The 25,538-nt window shown below is 46.4% G+C and overlaps 1 protein-coding gene across 1 annotated transcript in view; it reads right to left on the reverse strand.

The window, feature by feature from the left end:
- HS6ST2 (heparan sulfate 6-O-sulfotransferase 2) overlaps positions 1-17,148 on the reverse strand; it is a 240,506-nt gene extending 223,358 nt beyond the window's left edge. Inside the window, exon 1 of the mRNA XM_050965282.1 lies at positions 16,596-17,148. Coding sequence (XP_050821239.1) covers positions 16,596-17,104 — 509 coding nt within the window. The 5' untranslated portion in view covers positions 17,105-17,148. The remainder of the gene's footprint in view (positions 1-16,595) is intronic.
- Positions 17,149-25,538: the final 8,390 nt, after the last annotated feature.

Genomic DNA, 25,538 nt, shown 5'->3' on the forward strand with positions numbered 1-25,538 from the left:
GTTGACTCCCCAGTTTAAATACAATCCTAATTTGATTTCAAAGAAAGAAAAGCTTTCCCAAATAAATGCTCCTGATGATACAGGTGTGGCAAGGTGTGAGCCCGTCACATGCACACATACAGGCCAGGCTTTCAGCATAAGGAAATAGCTTTAGAAAAGAGGAGCTTTAAATAGTCTTGAAGACAATATATCAGACCACACCCTTTATTATGCCCTTGTCATGCTATTGACTAGCGTGGGTGCAGACGGGCACAGAATCCAACCTCAGATAACTACAGCTCAATAGCTGCTGAGCAAACTGACATGAATCCATCTGATGGAGTGTTTTAAAATGCTATCCTGGCTTCAGACAGTACCCTCAAATATATTCCTCTTCACCTCTTCTTCCTCGGAGCTGTAACGTCAGCTACATCTACTTGGTGTGACAGTGTGCAAAGTCCATTGAAGCCACAGCGTGCTGCGTTCCAGGGCTGAACAATGTTTAAGCGGTAAGTGTTGGTTTGACAAGGCAAGCTTGCTACTTATTTCTTCCATTACCCTGATGTCCGTCCCATACGCAGCACTGCCACAATCAGAGCTCAGAGATCCAGGGGGGATGCTTACACCTGAATGACAATCATCTTGCTAGCAGTCAGTCAGGCGCCCAGTTCAGTGTTCATACAAATAAGCTGTACAAACAGATAAAAGGGTCATTTAATGCCGGCTTTTAAAAGCTGTATCTGTACCAAAACACAGGTACCACATGCTTAGCCAGGCTTGTACACAGATGGTTACTCATATACTTTTGTCCCAGCATGCAACAAAAAGCACAATAATCAAATCATTAGACAATGTTTATGGGTCTCCAGAAAACATTTTCTGGTGGCTGGATTTTTGCAAAAAGGTAATTTCTTCTTGCACATAGCAGCAGATTGAATATCTCACAAAACAGTAGATGACAAGACTCTCTGCAAAACTATATTCCCCAGTTAAAATTCATCACTGGCTAAAGCTCTGTTCTTCAGCTGACCTACATGACCACCAGCAAACTACAATCTCTTAAATCTAGCAGGAATTGCACACTAGCTGAACTTCACTGCTACCCTATAAATCTAACTCAGGCTGTAAGCTACAAGCATGTATGCATTACTTGGAATGCTAATAATCCTATGCAGAACTTCTGGTAATACCTCTAAAAATCTATTAACACAAAACGTCGTGCAAGACCATTAAAATTTCATGGTAAGCAAACCTCTGAAGGAAAAGAAAAAAAAAAAAGGCAACCAGAGCTGCCCCTTTCTTTTGTTTGATGGACACAGGTTTTCTTCCACCACCCTCTTTCTCCCACTTTAAAAAAGGCATTTCTAGTATTGGAGGCTGCACTAGAACACAGGAAAGCAAGTGAGATGCACTCAGAGGTTAAGCAGTCATTTTTAACAGCTAATGTACTTGTTCCAGAATCAGCATGTTTTAAACAGCAGCCCTCACATATATTACAGATTCATCTTTTCAATCACTAAGAGACACACAAGACGAGCCTGAGAATTCAATTGTCATTGGAATGGGAGGCGGTACAGTCTAGTGGACAAACCAGGGGACAGGAACACAGGAGACCTGGTTTCAGTTCCCAGCAAGTCAGTGCCAGAGCTGAGTGACATTAGCCATGTCCCGTCCCTCTGTGCCTCAGTTTCCCCATCTGTGAAATGTGGATAATGATACCAACTGCGTTTGTAAAGCACTTTGAGATCTCTGTGTGAAAAGCACCATAACACAGCTAGGTCTTATTAGTCCAGGGGAAATTTCTGGCAGAAGCTAGTTACCTCTGTTCTGCTAGGTGCCTTTTCACAGCCCGATCCTCTCCACTTTGAACAGATGTGGCTCTAAATCACTCACTCAACAGATATAGCAAGTGGTAAATGCACTGGGCAGCCATCTCAGTTTTGCGTTTTGTGGACGTGACATCTGGGTGTCACCAGACACCTGAAGTCTCTTTGCTATGATCTGAGCAAACCAACAGACTTTCTGTTAGAAGCGTGAGCAGGTTCTAGTATTTATGTATGTTTTTTCATTGGTTTCTCATGCCTAAGGAAGTCATTTACAACATCCACTGCATTTGGTCTTTTATAATTCCTGAAAGGTGGAAACACATTGTGTTATTTCCCCAATGTAAATGGCTGTGAAGTAAAAAAGATCTCATAAGAGATGTTATTTCTTACTGGACTCTTTTTTATTCTCAGGTATCTCTGCTATAAAACCTGTCAGCATAAAATGCTCACTCTAAATACTGGTACAGTATATTGGGATACCCGCAAACACAACATACCACATGCCAGCTCTGCACCTCTCAGCCAATGCAGAGTACTGTTCAGGAAGAAAAAAAGCTTTTACTACTAAACCTGCTTTTAAACGAAATCCTTACAAAAATTTACCTAAAACCATTTATACGCAAACACGTACTGAGTCTGCAGTAGAGTTACTATTTATTGCAGTAGCATCTCCAGGCTCCACAGAGATCGGCTTCTCATTGTGCAAGGCACCATGAAAAACAAACACAAAAAGAGATCTTTCCCGTCCCAAACAGTTCACAAAGTAAATGGACCACAGATAACAATCTGAATGGACCATCAGCCGATTGTCGTGAGATGACACAGACTTACTCAAGGTCACATAACAGGTTAGTGGAAGAGCCCACTCCCTATACAGTGCCAAACCCAGTAGCCCACCCCGTCTGCCCTACACAGTGCAGAACCAGAGGGAGAGATACCAGCGTTCCCGCGTGAAGAGCAGAACAGCTGTACCTTAACTCAGTTATCCTTGAACAATCTGAAAAGAAACAAACAGTCTCTTTAGTTACATCATGGAGTCATTTGTGGAAACGCTAATAGCCTAATTCCTAGTCAAAACTACCTTTGTACCACATAGCATTAAACACCACATGCTGCATTTCACCGGTTTAACAGATATGCTGAAACGACTTATGTTTAGATGTCTGTGGCACGTCGAACAAAGCTGAAGAATCAGCCGTAGTTTTCAACGCAAGAACCACTAGTTAAAGGAACAGCAGGATATAGCTTCCTGAGTTCACAATGACTTATTTTCGTGTGTTAAAGCTGAAAGTGTTTCTAGCTAAATCATTTCACTATTAAATAACGTTAAGTTTTTTGCATCTCACTCAGCCACTGCGGGACAAATATGTACTGCTGAGCTTTACACCTGTGTGCAGGTACTTTCACTGGGTGTGTCTACACCACAAGTAGGAATATGCTTCCCAGCTCAAGTACACAGGTTCGCACCAGCTCTGCTGGAGCTAGCATGCTAAAATCGTAGTGTAGCCGGGGGTAACATAAGCCACAGCTTGGACTAGCCATCTGACAAACCTGCCTGGGCCCCTGGCCCAAGCTGGCCCTGGCTGCACCATTATTTTTAACAAGCTAGCTCAAGCAGAATTAGCAGGTCTGTCTACTTGTGCTGCAGAGCACGTTCCCAGCTACAGCGCGGACAAACCTCTCGTTCTCATACGCTATACAGACCAACCCAGCACCAGGGCAGGGGAACACACAGCTTTCCTGGAAGCGTACAAACCACAAAACCATTCCCTTCCCATACAGCCTGTGATGTCATGTAAGGAAAGAAACGAACGCTTAGGTTCTACTATGACCTGTCTGGGGGCAGATCCCTGCACCTGCTCAGCACCCCAAAGTCGATGGCGCGGAATCGGGACCTTAGTTACTTAGTGCCCTCTCTAGCAATTAAGCCCACGACAAGTGAACAGTTGCCCTTGTGTACTATTGCCAGGGAAAGGTGGAAAGTTATTTCCCACTGATTTCCAATGAAGTACAAACCGCATTCTGAACAACATATTTGTTCACACCACATGAAGCGATCAGCCCTGGAAGGGGCCAAGATTACTTCAGAGAATAGCTTTTCCCAGAAGTCTTTGCAAATAGATGACCAAAAAGGAAGGTATCAAGAATGCACACATTAAGCTTCCCCATCCAAAACTCAGCTTCAGCTGCAGCATTTAAAAAACCCTGAAGTTCAGGTTTTCTACAGAGTTCAACTTCCCTCAGACTGTTGCTAAAATGATGTTTTCATGTTCAATTTCACAACAAAAGAGGTGATGTAAAAAACAGATTTCTAAATTCTCTGGCTCTGATCAGAAAAAACACTTTTTTCAGCAGCACCTGATGCCAATAATCTTTGTCCCTAATGCAAGGGACAGTCTAGGAAGATAAAACAATGCTACAGTATTTCACCTCCAATCTTTGCATATTCAGACCACAGATTCTCATTCAACAAATAGTATTGTATCCACTGTGTCTTAAAAGAGGAGAACAGTAGCTGTTTAATCTCAATGGGAAGCCTGACAATATTTTATTCACCTCTTACCAAACGGAAGAAATGAAGGGCTGTTCTTCAGGCTACTCAGACTTTCAAGAGCATCAGAACCTAACAATCCTTTTGATTATGGGAAATTAAGAGCATTGCTACCAAGATCTCATGAAAGACATCTCTTATATAGCACTTTTATTGAGATGAGCAAGACTGTTTAATGCTGCAATATTATCTTTCTGATAGCTGCATATATTTAGTTCATATCACATCAAAAGTAGGAAGAGCTGCTGGAAATAAAAAAGAAAGTATGATTTGGTCTCATCTTAATGAATCTTATGACGTATTGGTCTCCAAGCACCTTGCTAATGATTTTTCAAGGCACTTTGGAATAAATGGAGATTTCACTCAAAGCTGTATACATGCAGAACAGATATTTTAAATGAATTCCATCTTTAAAGCATAAATTCTATGAAGAGTCAAATTAGAAAAAACATTCGACGTTTTCTAACTGGCATTAACTCAAGCAGTACTGTTTCATAATATATATTATATATTGTCCAGAGATATATGGAGAAAGAGAGCGCGCGCGCACCCAAGAAAACTGCAACATTTTGAGTTAAGGTTTACCAACGATCTTCTAAGCACTTCAAAAACAGCAAACAAAAAATATTAAGTGTTCAACATAGGGGGGTTTATTGGGAAAGACATGCAGAAGGAATTATGTATATGATGTTTGCTCCAGCATTATAAACTTACATACAAAAAAATATTGCTTTGGCTTCACAGACTCACATTAGTGAGTGCAATTATCTTTCATTAATTTTACAGAGTGTTCATAGTGGAAATTAAATCATTTCTTCATGTCTACTTAAACAGAACTTTACTAGGTTAATCATTCATAAATACCAGAGTCTGCTCCATATTACTCATCACAAATATGATTCATTTCAATAATGCCTGAATAATTTGGTGCTACCCTATTACTCTCAGAACACACTGTACAATTGCCAGCATCAGCAAATCAATCTAAAAAATAATCAGCACGCACTGCCTGCTCCCTAAAGAGTCTGCCCCTCCAACGGAGAGATCAGAACAACAAACAGCTCACTTCTTACGTGACAAAGACGAAGCATTCAGCCTAGCACACCTCTCCTATTGCTTTATCTTTACCATACCCTGAAATCCCAATATCCAATAGAAATAAGTCTAGGTGTCTTTGAAATCATGTGTATTCTTGGCTTCCACAGACAGGCAACTCAAACTCACATTTTATAATTACAGAGTCAAATCCTTAGTCAGGCAGGAATCTCATGGGAATTTCATCCCCATACACTTGGCTTAGAATGGAAACAGGCCCACAGTGGCTTAAGGCAGAGTCCTAAGACAGGGTTGTTTTTTTTTGGTCTCACACAGATACGGGAGTCTTATATCTGACTCCATTTCCTCAAATGTCAATTCTTATGGCAATTTTATGATCTTGCTTTTTATCCTTCAAGTATTAAAAAACAATGTACAAGAATAATTCCAAGCAAGGCAAAATAGCTTCACGGACTACTAGTGATCTCTATTTAACTAAACAAAGCAAAGACAACAACATTTTTGTAGTTAAGTGGTTTGATAAGAAACTAGACAGATTTCTGAATTGTGTCTTCCAGGCAGTGTCAGAAAGGATTCCAGCCACAGAGTGCAGTAACTGCATGACAGATCGGACAATACAGAAATAAAGAAATGCAATTGAGACTTTAATCAGAATGTTTCTGCAGCTGAAAGGGTGTTCTCACACTGACTTTAGCAGCAGATTTTTGTTCTATTACTCATTTTAAGAAAGATTCCAGCAGCACCAATAACCTTCAAAGAAGTTAAACCAGATTATAACAATTTTACTATAAAAGGTCAAAATCTCAGAGATTTTGATTTCTTTTTCTTAAACAATCTCATCTCATTCAATGAAATTCTTTGACAATACCTAGAAAAATCAATTTAAAAGTAAACACTACAAAAAAACCCTTCAAATGCAACCAAAGCCCAAGTACAACCCCAGACAAGATGTAGGATACTTAAAGGAATACAACACAAATCATAAGGCAACTGTATATTTAATTGCACTGTATTATACAAGTAAAACCAATTTAGTTGCATCCGCAGTGCTAGAAGAAAGTTTCTCTTCTTCAACATAGCATTTTACTGAAAACAGGACTCCAAAGACAAGTTCTTTGGTAGTATTCAGTGGCCTTTTTAACCTGGCTCAAGGTAGCCCTGTTCTACCATTATAAAGCCGAGTAATTCCAGAAAGCTCCATTCCTCAATTCGATTTCCTGCTGCAGGTTATTATTCCACTTTTGCGTACAGCTGCAATGATCTATACGAGTTAATTTGAGCTGATTCTGTACTGAAGTACTGTCTTTATTATTACAGTTGCTGGAGAAAGTAAATTAATGCAGGGGATTGCACACAGAGGCCTAATCCATTTGATGTAAATCAATGCCCTGCACATCTAAATTGCTCTGCTTTCCTTCAGAAAAGTACATTGAAGTGATTCATTAGGCATTGAACTGTTCACAAGAAACAGGCCAATTCTCTTAGGTATCCCAGTGCATCTCTGCTCGTCAAATTTAAAAAGCAATCAAATCTACTAATAAGTCCTTTTTCCCCCACATTTACATCAGTGGAGAATATGGTTCTTAACAATTCAGATTACATAAATGAGGGACAAATTAATTTCAGTTAATATACATCAGAATTGAGGCTCGAGTTGCGAAATTTAAAACTGCCCATCTTTTATCATAAAAATGTATCTCTTAGTGCTGCTCTTGAGTTCAAAGCACATTTCATAAACCCGTAACAGAGGTTGCCAAGTTCAGAAGGATGGCAAATTCTAAATATGGATTTGATGCAGAGTCTGCATGTATTTTGATCTTCTTTAAACTATCACTTATAGCTGTATTTTAATATTTAAAATCCTGGCAAAGCACAGAATGGGATCTAAAACACAAAATAATGTGTTTTAGTGCAACGACATTGTGAAGGAGCGTCTATGCTTCCACTCTGCTCTTGACTGAGGAGAAGCAGAAACAATATGCAGTTTTTTTAAGCCCTTTAAGAAGCCCTTTTTAAAAGTACACATTTAATTTGCAAAACTGGCAAGAGTATATCAGATATTAGACCAGTCCAAGAATCTGAAATTACAAAACAAAGTTAGAGTTAAAGTTTGTAATCAAGATCGGGGAGGTTACCTCTAAGAACCCTACAATGGGATTAAGTTAACACCAGTGAACAACCAGAGAATTTATGTTTACGGAAATAATTTCACCCTCAGAAGGCTAGTTATGACATGCTGTATCAGCCCCATGGTCCCATAAGCTCAGCCAGGTCAAGCCTGGTCTGTAGTTGGATGGAGATCACCAAGGAACCCTAGATGTTTCAGGAAGCAAAATTAGCCATTCAGTACCCCACCAGTCAGGGCCGGCTCCAGCTTTTTTGCCGCCCCAAGAGGTGAGGTGGGGGGAGAGGGAAGCCTCCACCGCATCGCTAATTCGGCGGCCGGTCCTTCCCTCTGAGAGGGACTGAGGAGGGACCCGCTGCCAAATTCCCGCCGAAGGCCCGGACGTGCTGCCCCCTGTCACCAATGCCCCAGCTACCATCAGAACGAGACGCCAACCCAAAACCCACCTGCTCACGAAGAGATCTCAATAACTGAACTGGTCCTCTTGTATGTGAGATCTTCATGGCATCTCTTCGAATATTTTGTTGTATTAATTATAATGCAAATAAATATTAAGTCGGTTTTTGAGAGTTTCCCATGGTGCTTGTCTCAAGAATAGGCATGTCACGCCTGATGATCCAGCCACATTCCAATTTACAGCAGGACACTACATCTGCTTGCTTAAAAATTACTTTGTCATTCCAACTGGAGAACATACTGTTAGTTTCTCCACCTCGAAACAGCTGATCATTGCTAACAGAACATCTGACCTATTCCAGCCCAGAAACTGCTGCATTTAGTAATGACTGGGTGATCCAATATATTAAAACTCTATTACTGTGGAGTCCTTCTGGTTTAAAGATGCTGTATCAAATAAATACATTTACCTTTAAGTTATATGTCCCCACACAGGTGCGCCTTGTTCTTGTCTTCTCCATTTTTGTTTCCCTTCCGTGTGCCACTTCCCTTTTCCCTGTCTCCCCCATTCTTCCTCCTTTCTGCCTATTGGTTTCTATAATCAGAGATCACATAAGATATAAAGGAAAGACAACTACTAAATCACATTCAATCCAGTAACCAGACACCTATTTTCCAGAGGACGAACCTTATTGGACAGGGGTACTTACAAGACACGATGGTGAGCAGACCCCAGAGCAATGCCCCTGCAAGAGAAACAGTCCTTGGCATGCTAGTAAGCCAGGTGCACGGACTCCTACTAGGGTTCTTTCCCTGGGCCCTGCAGTGCCTCAAGCTGTCTGAAAAAAATACATGTGGAGGGTCGATCCTAAACTAGAAGCAGCAGCTTTGGTAAGACGCTGCCTAACACGAACCCTACACAAACTTGCTCCATTTTTAGAAATACTTTTTGCCAGGACTGTGACCCCCAACCCTCACTCCAGTTAAAGCAGTAAGCCCAGCTTAAAGGCACCATCGTTGGTAATAATTTCTGCTGTTAGGCATTTGATACATTTGGCACCTTCATTTCTACCCGTCCCGCACCTCCAGGTTCCAACACACAGCCTCACCACCACTGTTTCGGACCGAGTGGCTCATCTCTGACCCCCTACTTCTCCTACAGCTTCCTGGGAAGGCGCTTACACTGTGCACCCTTCCATCCCCCCAGGGGAAGAGAATCAAAGCTTACCACTGATTCAGTGATACTGTTGGCCACATAGTCCTGTAGGTGGTCAGCTATCACGGCAATCAACAAAATATAAATGACAAGATAAATGTGACTTTTTGTGAGTAAACAAGACCCCCAAAACCTCAGTGGATTTGCTAGAGGTGTTTCTGTTTTACAGCTTTCTCCAGTACATATTGACTCCTATAAAGAGCATTCCTCTTTCTATGCAAAACTGACATGAATTTTCTGCAGTACAATTGGTTCCAAGTCTATCTCCAAGAATGACACGATATAGTGGCAGGCACATAACAGGACTGTTAGAAATACTCAAGCATGCAATCACCCAGTTCTATATTTTGATCCAAGACTGGCTAACAAATGTAGCTTCTGCTGGCAACCTTCATCCTGGCATGGCTCTTTCATTCCAGGGGCTGCCAGCTGTCCAAGCTGCAAAGACTCTGGCATCACCACAGAGAAACCCCCAAATGTACAGAATTTAGGGTAAGAGAGAGACGCCTTTCCAGACAGCATATGGGTTGACCTAGTCATTACTGAAAACAAGCATGCTTCTATCTTAAAATATACACTTGGAACTTTGAGACAAGATTTTTCTGTCTCTAATATAATTTCATATGCATTAATGGAAAGAGCTTCTCCCCCTCCCTCCAAAAAAAAAAAAAAAAAAAAAAAAAAAAAAAAAAGATTTGGTTGATTGTAAAGGCAACCAAAACATCAGAATCTCTGACGGCTTCCACCAAATGTCGTAGTAGTAAGGTGCTAGCGTCAGAGACTTACTGAAATCCAGCACCTGCTACAGCTGGGGAGCCGGATTACAGTTCAAAAACATTCCAATTGATAAACAGTGTAAAATTTCTTCCCATATAAAAGTTCACGATTTGAGGTAAAATATGGCAAACTTACTTCTCACTCCCCCTTTTTATTAGCGATTCTGGAAACTAACGCAACTTGTCTTTCAGTTCCTTCCCATCTGGCATTGTATGTGATGCTGCCTATATCAGAAGCAATGCATCACACACAAACAGCACCGACTAACTTTGCAGGTATCAGTTTCTGGATCTGCTCAAATGCCCTGTTACATTATTCAGTCAAAACACAAGCGCTTTGTTTTTAACAACTGTGCCACTGGATTTATTACCGTAGACAAGCTAGGTAGATACTTTCCATAATAATTAGCCATGGCTGAAAAGGATCTCCAGCCTGTCTCTCTCACGCACAGTTACTTTGGCCCCTGCTTTGGTTCTCTGTGCCAAAGGCTTTGAGACTTCCCTGATCAATCAAGTGACCCAAGTCAGCCAGGCAGTCGTGACCAGGAAAAGGTACATTTCTCCCCTTTCACCACGGATGCCAGGAGACTCAGACATCCCCTGACAATACACGGCACCACTCATGAACTTAGATATCTGAATCACAAGGAGAGGGCCCGGCCGACCCAGCCTCCCCCGACCCCTGGCCAGCTCTGCGAGGAGTCTCGCAGCCACCACTCCACTCCCGACCATGACCAAGACAGCAGCATCACCTATACGGGAGGCAACGGGCTAGGGTGCCGGCATCCCAGCCCAAGAAAGGTGGTGCCAGGGTCCTAGTGCTCTGGGCTGGGAGTGAGGGGTCCTGGTGCTTCCCTCAGCCTCCTGCCCCGGGGGAGCAGCAGCAGGGGGAGGGCTGCAGCCCAGATGCTGGGGCTTTCCATGGGGAACATGAGCACTGGGGGCCTGCAGGGCTACATGGTACTTCCCCCTGTGCTCTCCAGGCTGCACTCTGCCCTAGCACCAGGAGCCCAGGCTTGGCACATCTCAGCGCTTCCTTCCCTGCCTGCAGCCCCGCACACTTGCTTGCAGCTGGCTCTACCTTCTGTGAGTCAGGCTCACAGAGCACCCTAAGCCCCATCACCTTCACCACCGTAGGACAGGTGCCCTACTAGAGCAGCGTCCTCTCCCTGGGCCCCTTCCATCGGAAAACTCCGCTTGCACCCCTGCAGTCCCAGCCAGATATAACTCTGGGGAAGGGAACGGCAGCCCCTGCTTCCCCTGAGCGCCGCTGCACCTGCTTCAGCAGCACTTCCACCTCACGGGAACAGGAGGGGGCTGAGCGAAGCCCGTGTTCCTCCCCCAGGCAGCCCAGCCACTGCAAGTCTATGGGGGAAGCTGTCAGAGACAGACGCTCAGCCCCTAGCTCCCCCAGCTGGCACGTTCTTGGGGGGAGAGGGAGGGAGAAAGAATGCTTGGAAAGAAGGGTCCTCGGCGTCCCAGTCACAGAGGCCAACTGGGGATAGGAAACTACTGGAGAGTCCTCATCCTGCTCCAGGAGCTGCAAGGTTCCTGAGATAAGGGGATAGAGAGGGACTAATAGGGACAGGGAAAGAGGAAGCAGCAGATAATACAGGGAGAGAGGTCAAGAAGGGGAGGGAGCACAGGGACCGAGTATAGGGAGAGTGCAGAGCACCAGGGTCAGACGGGAGCAGAGAATACAGAAAATGGCTGGGACCCAAAAAAAGAACTCCCAAGATGAGAGACAAGCCATCCCCTTCCCCCTCCCACTATCCATCTACACACACACACCAGGGTGTAGAGGGGGTGGAGAGAAAAGGAAAGAAGCCAAACTGAGCTGGAGGGCGAAGCCAAGTGTTTTTGGCTATGGAACCAGCTGTCACCAGTCAGCACCCTGGGAGCCCAAACTAACTCCCTGCCTCCATTATTCTAACCTCCCACCCACCACCCCACCGCGCTTTCAGAAAACGGCCTCTTAGCTCAGGGCTTGCAGTGCCACGACCAAGCCGGCTTCTTCCAAAAAACAGGCCAGGCCAACATATCCCTGCTCTGTGCGTTCAAGTCATCAGAGGTGGGCAAGGCGTTCCCACTTCCATCTGACTTAACCAGGGCAGCTTGTAACCCGTGTGCTGGGAATCCGATGTCCCCTGCCAGTTCCAGTCAGCCCGCAGCGTTGTGTTTATATGGGGAGGTGGGGGAAGCCCCAATTTATTAAAAAAGCCTTATGGTGCCTCCCTCCCCACTGCAGCATTTCTGTGGTAAGACACAAAGGTTTGGCCAGGGCAACTACTTTAGAATACTGCTGTCCTGCCACAAGCCAGCAAGGGGCTTCGGTGAGAGCAGGAAACCGGCCGGGAGGTGAGTAGCCGTAGCAATGTACAAGCCGGGAGAAGGTTTGATATAGTGGCCGGGAGGCAGGGATAGAGCAGAAGGCAAGAAATAGGCAGCGCTAGTCGGACAGAGGGCTGGTCAGGGAAAAGCACCTCATAGGACTCGGAGCGCTGGTTTGGAAGGATTTCAGATGCAGCTGCTGCTGAGAGAGGGTGGGGTCAATCAGACAGAACCGAAGCCAAAGAGCTGGGGCGGCACAGGTGATGGGCCCAGCAGGAGCTGGAGAAAGGGGTTTCCAGTGGGGAAGCGAAGCAGGGCTGGAGGTGCCGCTGAGAGACTCCACCACAAGTGAGAGCAGGGCAACCGAAAGCAGCAGGCGCAGGCCCAGAGGTTGAGCAGAGGAAGCGGCCCCCGAGGAGAGTGGCAGCCGACACTACGGTTGCAGGGCTTTGACCAAAGACGGCCTTTACATGACACTGAACTGCTGCCATAGAGCTGCAGCGCTTGTGCCCTCAAACTGTTTCACGCTGCGTTTCTGTGGTAATACTGTCTGTTAAATGCTCTGCAGTTTCTCTCCCCGTCTTCTGACTCCAGGCAGAGATACAGCCTTCTGTTTCCCCTTCAGGACTAATTCCATTATTAAGGAAATAATTTCCAAGATGATCCCCATAAGCTCTAAAGCACTCTTCATTTTCATTCCAATGAAAGTTCTCAGGTACACTACAGCCATTTTAATAGGCCTGCCTGGAACTTACTGTTCTCTTTCTTAGGGATCCAATTAACTAGGATTCTTCCAGGAACTAATCAGACATCTTATAGCTGATCTAACTGGATCAGACCTTTGTTGCTAAGTATTTGCTGCTGTGTCTTAGATAATTACAGAGCACCCATTTGGATTCTGGATCTTAACAAAACATTCAACTTTTGAACAAGGAAATGACTGCCAAAGAGCGACACATCAAGACAGTAATCTAACCAGCTGAGAAGCAATCATACTTTTAGCAGTTTCTCAGCCCAGAACCCTCTTCTGAGTAACTGAATACAGACGCAGACTAGAATATTAGCTGAAACAATGAGCAGTCATGTGCCCATTCCCAGGCATTTCTAGGAAATAAGAATACAGCCAGAGGCATTGGGCAAATTCAGACCAGATGTACACATGTGCAATACTATTAAAGTGAGAATTTCAGTTTTGTAAGCGTGTATCAGTCTTGTTAGTCACATATACATACCGTGTATCTGAGCATTGATCTGGACTGCTGATTCTAGTTTAGCCCATGTGTTTACATTGAGATTATTCACCATTACTACAGCAGTGCATCGGGCAAAGCATATACCTAATCATTACTAATACTCCTCTAGCTCCTCTCAAAATAGACCTACTTAAATTCAGAATGGAGCTGTTCTGTCCAACAAGTTTTTCTTTACGGCTGATGTTGGTGCTCAGAGGTCAGCTAATCGCTCATCAGCTGGTCACTGCAATAGCACCAAATAAATCAAAACAAAATAATAAAATGGAGGACTTGAAGGGACTATTGTTTATTTAAAAGATCTCTCGTGTTCCTATATTTTAACCTTTAGAAGTTACAGCCCAATTAATGCTTATCAAGACATTATTTGAAAGAATAACTGTAGCTATTAAGAGGGCTGGGGTAATGATTTTTTTAAATTATATAGCAATATCATTTAGAAGCTTTGTAAAGAGAAGACCTCTACTAACTGTAGTAGCATCAGAGCTTTGGAGGGATTTTGCCTCACTCTCCCACCACTCAGCTGTGGTCTAATGGCTTGTGATCAATCTAACTCCAAAGTCACAGGTGATGCTGATGTACTGTACAGTTCTGCTGGATGGAGAATCCACTGTTCTGTTTTGAATGATCTGGTCATATACACATTCACAAGCCAGCTCTTGTTCCTGTTTTGAATTAGAGGGTGTTCAGTAATTCAGCAGGAAAAACACAGGTGAGCTCAACCAAAACCCCATATGAAAAACACCCATCCTACGCTTTATGGACTGGTGGAGGGATTAATATCCAGGCTCAGATCCAGATTATTAGTTGGCAGCTGAGCCCTGGCTCCATAAAGGGCAGGACCAAAACCCTGTAATATGTAACTAGCCTTTGTCTTTGGGGGCAGCTGTGAGTCAAGGGCAAGGAATCCCATGTCTCAATTAGAATTTTGCAGACTGGGCCCATCTCAGTTAGAAGCTATTCAACAAAACTGGAGTGATCCCCTGTTGTATATTTCCATTGATGTTTCCCCCCAAGAAGCAACATTTACAAAACAGGTAAAACAAATTCCATAAACGGATGGCTTGGAAGGTTCGAGATCCTACCACTCTGCAGCTAACCCAGTGGTAGAGCCGGAGGAAGTAATTCTTAAATGTTGAGACTGAATGAAATTTAAAAGCAGTAGGGAAAACAAAGAAGAAGAATCCTAACAGCTAGAAGTCTTTAAAAAAGCCTCACCTTGGATACAGGAAGATAATGACACTAACCATTTTTCTACTAGATGGCAGTGTAGCGTCACCCTATATAAAACACATTCTAAAAAGAAACTGCATTCTATTCACATGAATCTGTGCTTAGACTTGACTGTTCAGATAATGTGAAATACAACTGTATCCCCCATTGCCAGGGCACCGGACATTAGTTTAATAGTGACATAAGACTAATTCTCTTTAAAAATGAGAAGCCAAGATAGCAAAGGAAAAAGAATCCAAAGCCTGCTCTGACACACTATACCATATTCCAAGCCATACAATGACATGTTCCAAGCTACAAATGTACAAAGTCTTTAATATGTCACCACTGACTACCTGTGATGTAATCAACAGATCTTTCACAGGATCTGAAACAGGTTGTCATTGTTTAGAATGAGAATAGTTCACCTGATCTCTTTAAAAGGAGATAACCCTATTAAAATATCAAAACTGCAACAGCTCACGTTTGCAACTTCAGGACAAGGTACATGGATGAAGAAAATGTTAGAAGTAACCAAAATTGTGAATGTAAATCCAAAATAAACAAAGTTAGAGCAGAAGGAGAACCCGAAAGATAGCAAGTAACACATTCAGTGATTAAAGCAGCCTTGCTTGGCATAGCACAGTGTTTATTTATGCTGAACTCAAGGCATATAAAAATGCTACAGCTCACAAACATGCTGAAAATAGTATTATTTATGGTCTAGTTAGAGGCAGTGGCACCTTTAAAAGAAGGCAGCTCAGTACACTAGGTCGATCTGCAATAGAGGGCAGCAGCAATAAGATCATCAGACTGATTTTAGACATGCTGAGCAGAGGGGCTCAGGAGTTGAGGGGGATGGAATCAGGACCCATGTGTACATTAACAACAATGAGATTCTAATGATCAGCATCAGTAACTCAGCCTTCCCATCAGGTATTCGCGGAGATCTCTGTAAGTGCCACAGCAAAATCTGCCTGGGGGGTATCATTTAAAACATTAATCTCACAGCACAGTAAACCAGCAGGTTTTAATCTAGTCAGCAATTTACAGCAAGCTAAACTTGCTGCTGAATTCCCCCATCCAGTCAGTTTTAAATGGGTCTAGCGGCACGCTACCTTAAAGACTCTGCTTTATCCCACCCAAGCTCTCTCTGCAGTTATAGGGTTGGCGTTTTGTCCTACTGTGTCCGGTTGTGACTGTGCTTGCCTAGTCACAGATGATCTGTGTACTTGGTACTAGCTAGCCAGACGTATTAACACATCAAAGCAATCCAGTGAGCGTTATCTCCCTGTAGCTAGAATACAGGACTGCCCATTCCTGACTGTAGCGCCCTGCAACAATGACAAATCTTTAATACCAACAACAGTGCTTAGCATTGCAATGGCCTGGGCTTAAACTGGAAGCTATTACCAGGGTTGCCCAAAACACTGTGTAGAAGAAACAAAGCAAATTATGCTGAAAAAAAATCGGATGACTCAGAAGCACTTTTTCTGGGCTCCCTGAAATTTGGGTCAGGCTGCAATACAATGGCATTTAAAACAGCAGAGACAAGTAGCACTCTCCTCTTTGTGCTCAGCAGCTGCTCTACTGCGGTAGACAAGCCACGGGCACGGTGCCTGAGAAAGAAAAGGCTGGGATCCCTTTAGGGGGATGGAGCTCTGGTCCCTCTCTAGACACTGATAGCGGGGCTGGGGGGGTAGGGGAGTGAACCCAGGCCACAATCAGAGCTGGAGCCTCACAGTCCCTGGACCTTTACGGTCCGGGGGGGAATTACTCGGCATCCTCCAGTGCTGAAGCACAGGAGGCCTGGCAGCCCGTTTTTCGGGGGAGACGAGGGGAGCGCAGGCCAGGCCAGGTGCACGGCTGGGGCTCACCTGGACGGTCTGCGCTTGGCCTCTCGCTTGCTGTCCACCACGGCCGGGACGCAGTTGGTGAGCTCGGTCCAGTCGGCGTGCAATCCACAGCTCCAGCCGGTGGAGAAGCGGGAGAAGAGCCAGGTCTCGCGCTTGCCCGGCCGGTGGCAGGTGCATTTCTTCTGGCCGGCTCTGCACTCGCAGGGCTGCTCCAGCTGGATGTTGCGCACCAGGTGCCGGCCGAAGGTGGTGCCGCCCGTCTTCTGGATGTGCAGGAAGACGATCAGGTCGTCGCCCTTGATGTTGAAATCCAGGCGGCGCAGCAGGTCGCGGGCGGAGAAGTTGAAGCGGGGCACGAAGCGGGCCGGGGTCTCGTCCTCGGCGCGGTAGGGGTCTGCCCGCGGGGGGCTGAGGGCGCGGAGCCGGAGCAGCTGGCACTGGCTGCCCGGGCACACGTACTGCAGCACGAGCACGGCGAAGAGGCAGAGCAGCAGCAGGGCCAGCAGCAGCTTGTTGGCGCGGTCCTCCATGGCGAGCGGGGCGCGGGGGGCGCTCACTGCCCGCGCCGGCAGCACCCCGGGGCGCCCTGCGCCCGCCGCCCCGCCCCGGCCGCCATCCGCCCGCCCGCCTTCCCGGCAGCCTCCGCCGCGCGGCGCCCCGCGCCCGGACCCTCCCTCCGCCGCCGCCGGGAGACGCGGAGCCTGGGCAGCCGGACCCGCTCCCGGCTCCCGCCGGCCTGACCCCGCCGTCCCCTCCCGCCCAGCGCGGCTGCGGCTCCGCCCCCGCTCCGGATTCCGAGCCTGCGGCCCTGCGGCCCCGCCCAGGGCCAGGCAGGGAGGGGGGAGCTCCGCCCCGCTCCGCTCCGCCCCGCCAGCCCTGCCTCCTCCGGCCCGTCTAGCCGGGCAGCCCCCAGCGGGCCGCCAAGAGGAGTCGGGGGCCTGGGAAAGCAATGTCAGGGGCTCGGCCCGTAGATAAAAGTTGCGGCACTGTAGAATTCTGTAGTGTTGTGGGGCCTCGTCAGGGCCTGGGGCAAATTGCCCCACCTGCCCTCCTCCCTGTGGGCAGCCCTGGCCCCCAGCCCTAGGGAGCTGGACGGGAGGCAGCGGGGCTCAGACCCAACCTGCAACACACCCCTGTCCCTGAGAGCCCCTTTCCCCCCTACACTCCTTGCCCAGCCCCTAGCAGGCCCCTGCTGCCCCCTTCCCACCCCCTGCTGCTTTCATCGTCCCCTCCTCTCACCCCGGTAGGGAATGTCTACACGGCCCATTCAGGCTGGGCTCTGATTCAGGGTTAAGTCCAAGCCTCCCCCCTGGAATTAGTCTGACTGGAGCAGGAACCTCTTTGGAGTCAGGCCCCCAGACCCTCGTAGGGGCCCGGGTGGGCAAAGTCCAGCTCTGGGGGGGCACTGTTATCCCCCACTCCAATGGGGCTGTGCTTTCCAGCCCTTTCCTCCTAACCCCTGCCAGACCTCCTGGTTTAAAAACAGCTGCTCAGCCTTAACCCTTTATTTCCATGTGGCCTGCTCATCTGCAAGCAACAAACAGGCAGCGTTAACCCAGATGCCGTAAGATGGCATCCTGAAGTAGGCATGCTGCTGGGCAGCCAGAGAAACACAACCAGATTCCGCTTTCATAAGCCGGGGCAACAAGGACTAAGTGGGGTCCCAGAGAACAGCAGTGGGGTCAGAGACTCTCTTTATAACAATGTCATTCACTGGGAATAATGTCCTAGCTTATCTCTGAGTGTAAAGTCCTGCTCTCCAGAATACTCTGGCATCACGCACCTTGCCAGTTGTCATAACCTTAGTCCCAGATTTGGACCTTAGCGTCCAAAATATGGGGGTTAGCATGAAAACCTCCAAGCTTACAAAGTCCAGAATGTTAGTTCCTGGAGAAGGCGTAAACCCTTCCCATTGCTGCTTCACCAACTGTAATGGCCCCTTAACCTCGTGACCATACACAAGTTCAAATGGTGAAAACCCTAAACTGGGATGTGGTACAGCCCTGTAGGCAAACAGCAACTGCTGCAACACTAGGTCCCAATTATTGGAGAATTCGTTGATGAATTTTCGTATCATGGCCCCCAAAGTTCCATTGAACCTTTCCACCAGGCCATTGGTTTGATGGTGGTACGGGGTGGCAACCAAGTGATTCACCCCATGAGTTTCCCACAGTTTTTCCATGGCCCCTGCCAGGAAATTAGACCCTGAATCTGTAAGGATGTCGGAGGGCCAACCTACCCTGGCAAAGATGTCTGTTAGGGCCAGGCACACAGTGTTAGCCCTGGTGTTGCCTAGAGCGACTGCTTCTGGCTATCGGGTAGCAAAGTCCACTAAAGTCAGTACGTACTGCTTTCCTCTGGGCGTCTTTTTTGGGAAAGGGCCCAGAATATCCACAGCTACTCGCTGAAATGGGACCTCAATTATGGGGAGTGGCTGGAGAGGGGCCTTGACCTGGTCTTGAGGCTTTCCCACTCTTTGGCATACCTCACAAGACCGGACATACTTGGCAACGTCCTTGCCCATCCCCTCCCAGTGGAAGGACTTCCCCAACCGGTCCTTGGTTCTGTTCACCCCAGCATGGCCACTGGGATGATCATGGGCTAAGCTTAAGAGCTTCCCCCGGTATTTAGTTGGAACCACCAACTGTTTTTGCGGCTGCCATTCTTCCCGGTGTCCACCAGAAAGAATTTCCTTGTATAAAAGTCCTTGGTCTATAACAAACCGGGATCGATTAGAAGAGCTGAGAGGCGGTGGGGTGCTCCGTGCCGCCGCCCAAGCTTTCTGAAGGCTGTCATCTGCTTCCTGCTCAGTCTGGAACTGTTCCCTTGAGGCTGGGGTCACCAGTTCTTCCTCAGACTGTGGACTTGGGCTTGGTCCCTCTGGAAGCAATGTAGGTGATGGAGTTGTTTCCGTTGCTGGTGAACCGCTCTCCGCTGGTGCACCTGAGGTTATTTCAGGCTCTGGATGAGCCTTTTGGGTATGGCTGTCTGTTGCGTCTGCCAGTTTTGGCTCGCTGGCGCCCTCTGGCGTTGAGTTTGAAGATGGGGTTGCACTTGCTGGTGCTGGTTGCTGTTCCAGTTTCGGGCCTGGGACTGGAGGTGTTCTGGCTGTTTCAGTGGTTGGCATGGAATCCGGGTCCACTACCTCTGTCGGGGTCTCTGGTAACACAGACGGGGCCTCTGTGGACGGCTCAGGAACAGGAATGGGTCTGGAAGCTTGCCTGGTTTGGCTACGTTAACCATTCCCACTCTCTTGGCCCGCCTCACCTGGTTGGCCAAGTCTTCCCCCAGTAGCATGGGGATAAGATAATTGTCATAGACTGCAAAAGTCCACATTCCTGACCAGCCTTTGTACTGGACAGGCAGTTGAGCTGTAGGCAAGTCTACAGCTTGTGACATGAAGGGGTAAATTGTAACTTTGGCCTTTGGGTTGATGAATTTGGGGTCAACGAAGGATTGGTGGATAGCTGACACTTGTGCCCCCGTGTCTCTCCACGCAGTAACCTTCTTTCCGCCCACTCTTAAATTTTCCCTTCGCTCCAAGGGTATTTGAGAGGCATCCGGGCCTGGGGATCTTTGGTGTGATGGTGGTGTAATGAATTGCACTCGCATGGTTTTCTTGGGACAGTTGGCCTTGATATGTCCCAGTTCATTACACTTAAAGCATCTTCCATCTGATGGGTCACTGGGCCGAAGTGAGTTACTGGAGACTGGTGAGGTTGAAGGGTAGGGTATCTGTGGCTTTACTTGGGTGGTATGTGGGGTCTTTGGCTGTCCTCGGTTGTAGGGTTTATGGTCTGTGTGCCCCCTGGGGTAATCGTTCCCCTTGACAGTAGCTTTCTTGCTTTCTGCTAGTTCCATCCATTTGGTTCCAATCTCCCCCGCCTCAGCGATATGTTTGGGATTTCCATATTGTATGTACCGTGTGATGTTTTCAGGAACACCATCCAAGAACTGCTCCATTTGTATGAGGAGGTGCAGTTCTTCCAAGGTTTGAATGTTGTTTCCTGTTATCCAGGCCTCATAGTTTTTTGCAATGTAGTAGGCGTGTTTGGGAAATGACACCTGTGGTTTCCACTTTTGGGTTGTGAAGCGCCGACGGGCATGATCTGGGGTTATCCCCATCCTGTATCTGGCCTTGGTTTGAAAAAGTTTATAGTCATTCATTTGCTGCTTAGGCATTTAAGCTGCCACCTTTGCTAAAGGTACACTGAGCTGTGACCTCAATTCTACCATGTACTGGTCTTCGGGAATGCTGTACCCAAGACAGGCTCTTTCAAAATTTTGCAAGAAGGCCTCGGTGTCATCACCTGCCTTGTAGGTGGGAAATTTCCTGTGCTGTGGAGCAATAATGGGCGCCGGGTTGTTAGGGTTGGCTGGCACATGCAGCCCAGCTTTACAGCAGTGGGGTCAGAGACTCTCTTTATAACAATGTCATTCACTGGGAATAATGTCCTAGCTTATCTCTGAGTGTAAAGTCCTGCTCTCCAGAATACTCTGGCATCACGCACCTTGCCAGTGCATCCAACCATAGTATCCATGAATCTGTCCCTGTGCTCAACCAGGGCCTGTATGGCAAAGGACATTGTTGATGTAATCGTATGCTCTTTATGGAGAGCAACCTATCGGCATATAACTCCCATCAATAGCTCCTGCACAGTTTGGAAAGCCAATGGTGATTTCAGGGGCATTTGTAATGCTTGCCATCTTTGGGTACATCACAGTCGTGATCATCTCACAAACCTCTGCCGTAACTGATTTGCCAACTCCAAACTGGTTAGCTACTAACCTGTAGCGTTCTGGGATAGCCAGCTTCCAGATGGGTGTAGCTACCAGCTTCTGGACCCATGTGGCTTCCCTCCTGTGGGTGTTGTGGCATTGCAGGACAGGGACAATCTGATCTCAAAGCTCCAGGAATGTATGGTTCGTCATGCAAAACTTCTGTCATCCCAGGTCCACATGACAACGTGATCTCATCAGCCCATGCTCGTGGCCCTGCTCCAGAAATGGCATGTCAATATTCCCCTCCAAGAGATGCCTTCTGCAGTTCAAAAACTGCTCCTGAAATGTCCACCAGCATCTCACACATGATTCACCTTGAATCCGACAAAGTGGGTGTTCACCCACGAAAGCTCATGCTCCAATACGTCTGTTAGTCTATAAGGTGCCACAGGACTTTTTGCTGCTTTTACAGATCCAGACTTACACGGCTACCCCTCTGATACATGATTCACCTTGTGTCCCAAAATAGAACGGAGAGCATGTGGTAGGGAAGTTCTTTCACCAGAGCAAGATCCGTGCTGGCTCTGGCTGCCGGGAGGGTAGGCTCAACGGGTGTGGTTCACTTCTGGTCACCTCCCACAAGATGGCACCCACAGATGCTGAAGTTCTGACTTGGGTCTGCATAGTGCAGAATGGACGCGCCAACATGGCTGTGAAGCACAGGCCTCCATTGCAACATGAGTGTGCAAGCACCGGCTTAGATGCTCACTTCCTACTACCTCTTCTCTCCTCACATCCCCAGGAAAAACACCCAGGACTCCAACTACCTCTCAGCGCCTTTCTTCTGCCAACTAAGGGGGGATATGATAGAGGTATATAAAATCATGAGTGATGTGGAGAAAGTGGATAAGGAAAAGTTATTTACTTATTCCCATAATACAAGAACTAGGGGTCACCAAATGAAATTAATAGCAGGTTTAAAACAAATAAAAGGACGTTCTTCTTCACACGGCGCACAGTCAACTTGTGGAACTCCTTACCTGAGCAGGTTGTGAAGGCTGGGACTATAACAATGTTTAAAAGGGAACTGGATAAATTCCTGGTGGCTAAGTCCATAAATGGCTATTAGCCAGGAAGGGTAAAGAATGGTGTCCCTAGTCTCTGTTCATCAGAAGATGGAGATGGATGGCAGGAGAGAGATCACTTGATCATTGCCTGTTAGCTTCACTCCCTCTGGGGCACCTGGCATTGGCCACTGTTGGTAGACAGATACTGGGCTAGATGAACATTTGGTCTGACCCGGTACGGCCATTCTTATGTTCTTGCCCTCAGCCAGATCTCCTTGGGAGAGACTCTCTTGGCTCCTCACTCCCATCTCTTCCCCCTACCACAGAGAATCTGCTGCCCCTTCCCCTCCTCCTCCCGCTGCCATTCCCATCCCCATTGCTCCACAAATACTGCCTCTTATCCCTCATGTCCTGCATACCCCAGCTGCTTCACCAAAATCATCCCCCCAACTGCTGCTTCTCTACCTCCCCAAAGATGCCATCCAACCTCCTCCCAGTGGCAGAGGGGCCTTTTCCTGTTCCTTGTAATGCCCCTGAGATATCCCGTCACCAGTGCTCTGGGACAACCAAAGAAGCGATTTACCCTGGGGGATCCAAGTCCAGATTTTAATTAAGCAGACCTCAGTGCATGCTGGGGCAAGCTGTGACGTAGCTCTGCAATGCTGGGATAAGGGATGCAGTTCCTACCTGTGTATCTCACAATGGTGTCTCGATGCTTTGAATCAGTGAGCCTTCCCATAACCAGAGACTCCCTACTCTAAAGCCTGATTTACTTTCACTATAGTATCCACTATTTCACCTCTGTCATATCCCCCTTTCTCTAAACAGAAGAGTCTCAATCTTTGTAGTCTTTACCTGCCCCTAATCCTTGTTGGTTCTCATCTCTGAATTCTCACCTCTTTTTCTGTGTTAGCCTTTTTGCAATAGGATGCCAAGGACTGACTGCTCTATTCAAGGTGGGAGAATTTCATCCAGTACCATTGTTTTATATAATGGCATTTAGTATATTTTCACTATTACTGTCCATTCTGTTCATCCCACGTGCTAGCATTTTGTTTCCTTTTTTGAACCCTGCTGTGCAATGAGCAGAGGTTTTCACTGAATTGTGCACAATAACATCCAGTTTGTTTTTTTCCCCCCAAGTGGTTCCAGTTAATTTAGAACCCAGTAATGTGTATTTTGTCTTTCAGCATGTTTTGAAAGCTCTGTGTACAATTAAAGTGTTCTATAAACAAAAATAATAATAATAGGGACTCTGTGGATTTATTGCTGATTAAAATCTTTTGTATATTTATATGCAAATTATGTTCAGCCCTCTGGCTCCTGGCATGGTGCCAGTGAGCCTTACATGATGGTATGGTTGTGTTCCACTGCTCGGAGGGCATGCGGTGGTTACAAAGAAAAAAATACCACCGTTTACCATGCTATTTGCAGAACCATCTATCCTTAAAGTAGGAAGGCCCAGGATGAAGTCTAATGCCTTGGCATACCAAATACTGATTTTTTGTCTCTCAGGAGTGACTGCTGTAGTCACACTTAATTACCAGGGAAACTATGCCTCATAAGTGACCTATGGCAGAACTTTAAACTTGGGCCTGTGCTTGGAAGGTTTTTGTTTCCCACAGAATTGTTTGTTTTGTTTTAACCTGAGAATCATTAGGACCTCATTGATTCGGGCCACCTTTGGTTTTGCTGCAGTACTCAAGCCTGTGTATTCTTTGCTCTCACAGCTTAATGGACTGGACCGAGGTGATTTCTCTCAAAATAAGGTTTCTTCCCTCACTCATTCAGCGTAAATAGGTGATAAAAACAAAAAGCCACCAGGTTTAAACCATCTGACAAACTCCCGTCCCCCACTCAGTTTTCACTCTCTTGCTGCTTGTGATGTTTGAATTTCACTAGCTGGCTAATCAGCCTAGAGTTGAATTTCAAATATAAACACGCAGGAAAAACAACTTTAAGAAAACCAACCAGACCTTTATCCACTATAAAGAAGGTGGGGAAAGGGCACAAATCCTTTATCTGCTATTCACCTTTAAGTAATTTCACTGTTTTCATGCAGCCTTCTGCAGAGATGTCTGGTTTTTATCCTTGAGTGCCTTACCCCATCTTTCCTGACTTTCCAGTTGTCTCTAATATTTTGAAGACATTTACACTCACAAGAATAGGCAATTTTGTCACAAAGATTCTAGGCATGACTCTATTGCGTTAATTTGTCTCTGTTTATATCTTTCTCCCTCTCCAAAATGAATGAATTGCACTACGCAATGAAAACATTGTGTTCAGAAATTCAAACTTTAAAATTAAGATGTCGCTGCGCTTTATATTCATCACGCTCACACAGGAGTCTATATAAAAAAACCACCATTTGGTCTCCAGCTTCATTTATTTGGCTTTATGAAATAACAAAGATGTGTTCTGGGTTAAAACTGATCCTGAATGCTAATACAGGAGAATTAAAAGGCGGGAATAATATAGGCCTAATGTCTGTACTAAATTAATATATACTATAAAAGACATGATGCATACTGGGTTGATGTTCCCAACAGAGCCATTATTTTGGAATGAGCTAAACAAACAATGATCATCCTTTCACTGATGACAGATCGTCTCCATTTCGCTGCCTTCTCACCCACCGTGGAAATACGTGTCAAGAAAGGCTCTGCTTCCCAGGCGACAACCAGGGGAGACACAAGGCTCATTTAGACATCAGCCCACAGAGCTGAAGAAGTTAAATCTACCCCTGACTGGGTAACAGGGAAATAGAATTGGACTTTTGGGTTATACCGCAATGCAATGCCTTACAAAACGGTCAAGAAAACTTGGCAGCCGGAGTAAAGATTGAACAGCCCCTCCATGCATGCTAAACACCACCGTATAATGCACATCCCCCAGGCACACCCTTCTAAACATCTATGCACTTTCTGGCTTCCTTTGACGCTCACCCACACTGCATTCATTCTCTTCCCAGCCCCCCAAATCTGTCAGCCTTAGCAGCATCTCTTCATAACTGCTGTCCCCTACCACTTTCGACTCTCAGCTCGTCCCATCTCAGCTCCTCCCTCAGTCCCCAGATGGATCGAAGGTTCTGCTCTGCCCCATCCCTGGCTTACACAGGAGCCACCAGAGGTGCTGGAGTCAGTGCCCCTCCCTGGTGGGGGATGTTCGGTTCCCT

Source organism: Gopherus flavomarginatus, chromosome 8, assembly GCF_025201925.1.
Source record: "Gopherus flavomarginatus isolate rGopFla2 chromosome 8, rGopFla2.mat.asm, whole genome shotgun sequence".
Taxonomy (NCBI): Eukaryota; Metazoa; Chordata; order Testudines; family Testudinidae; genus Gopherus; species Gopherus flavomarginatus.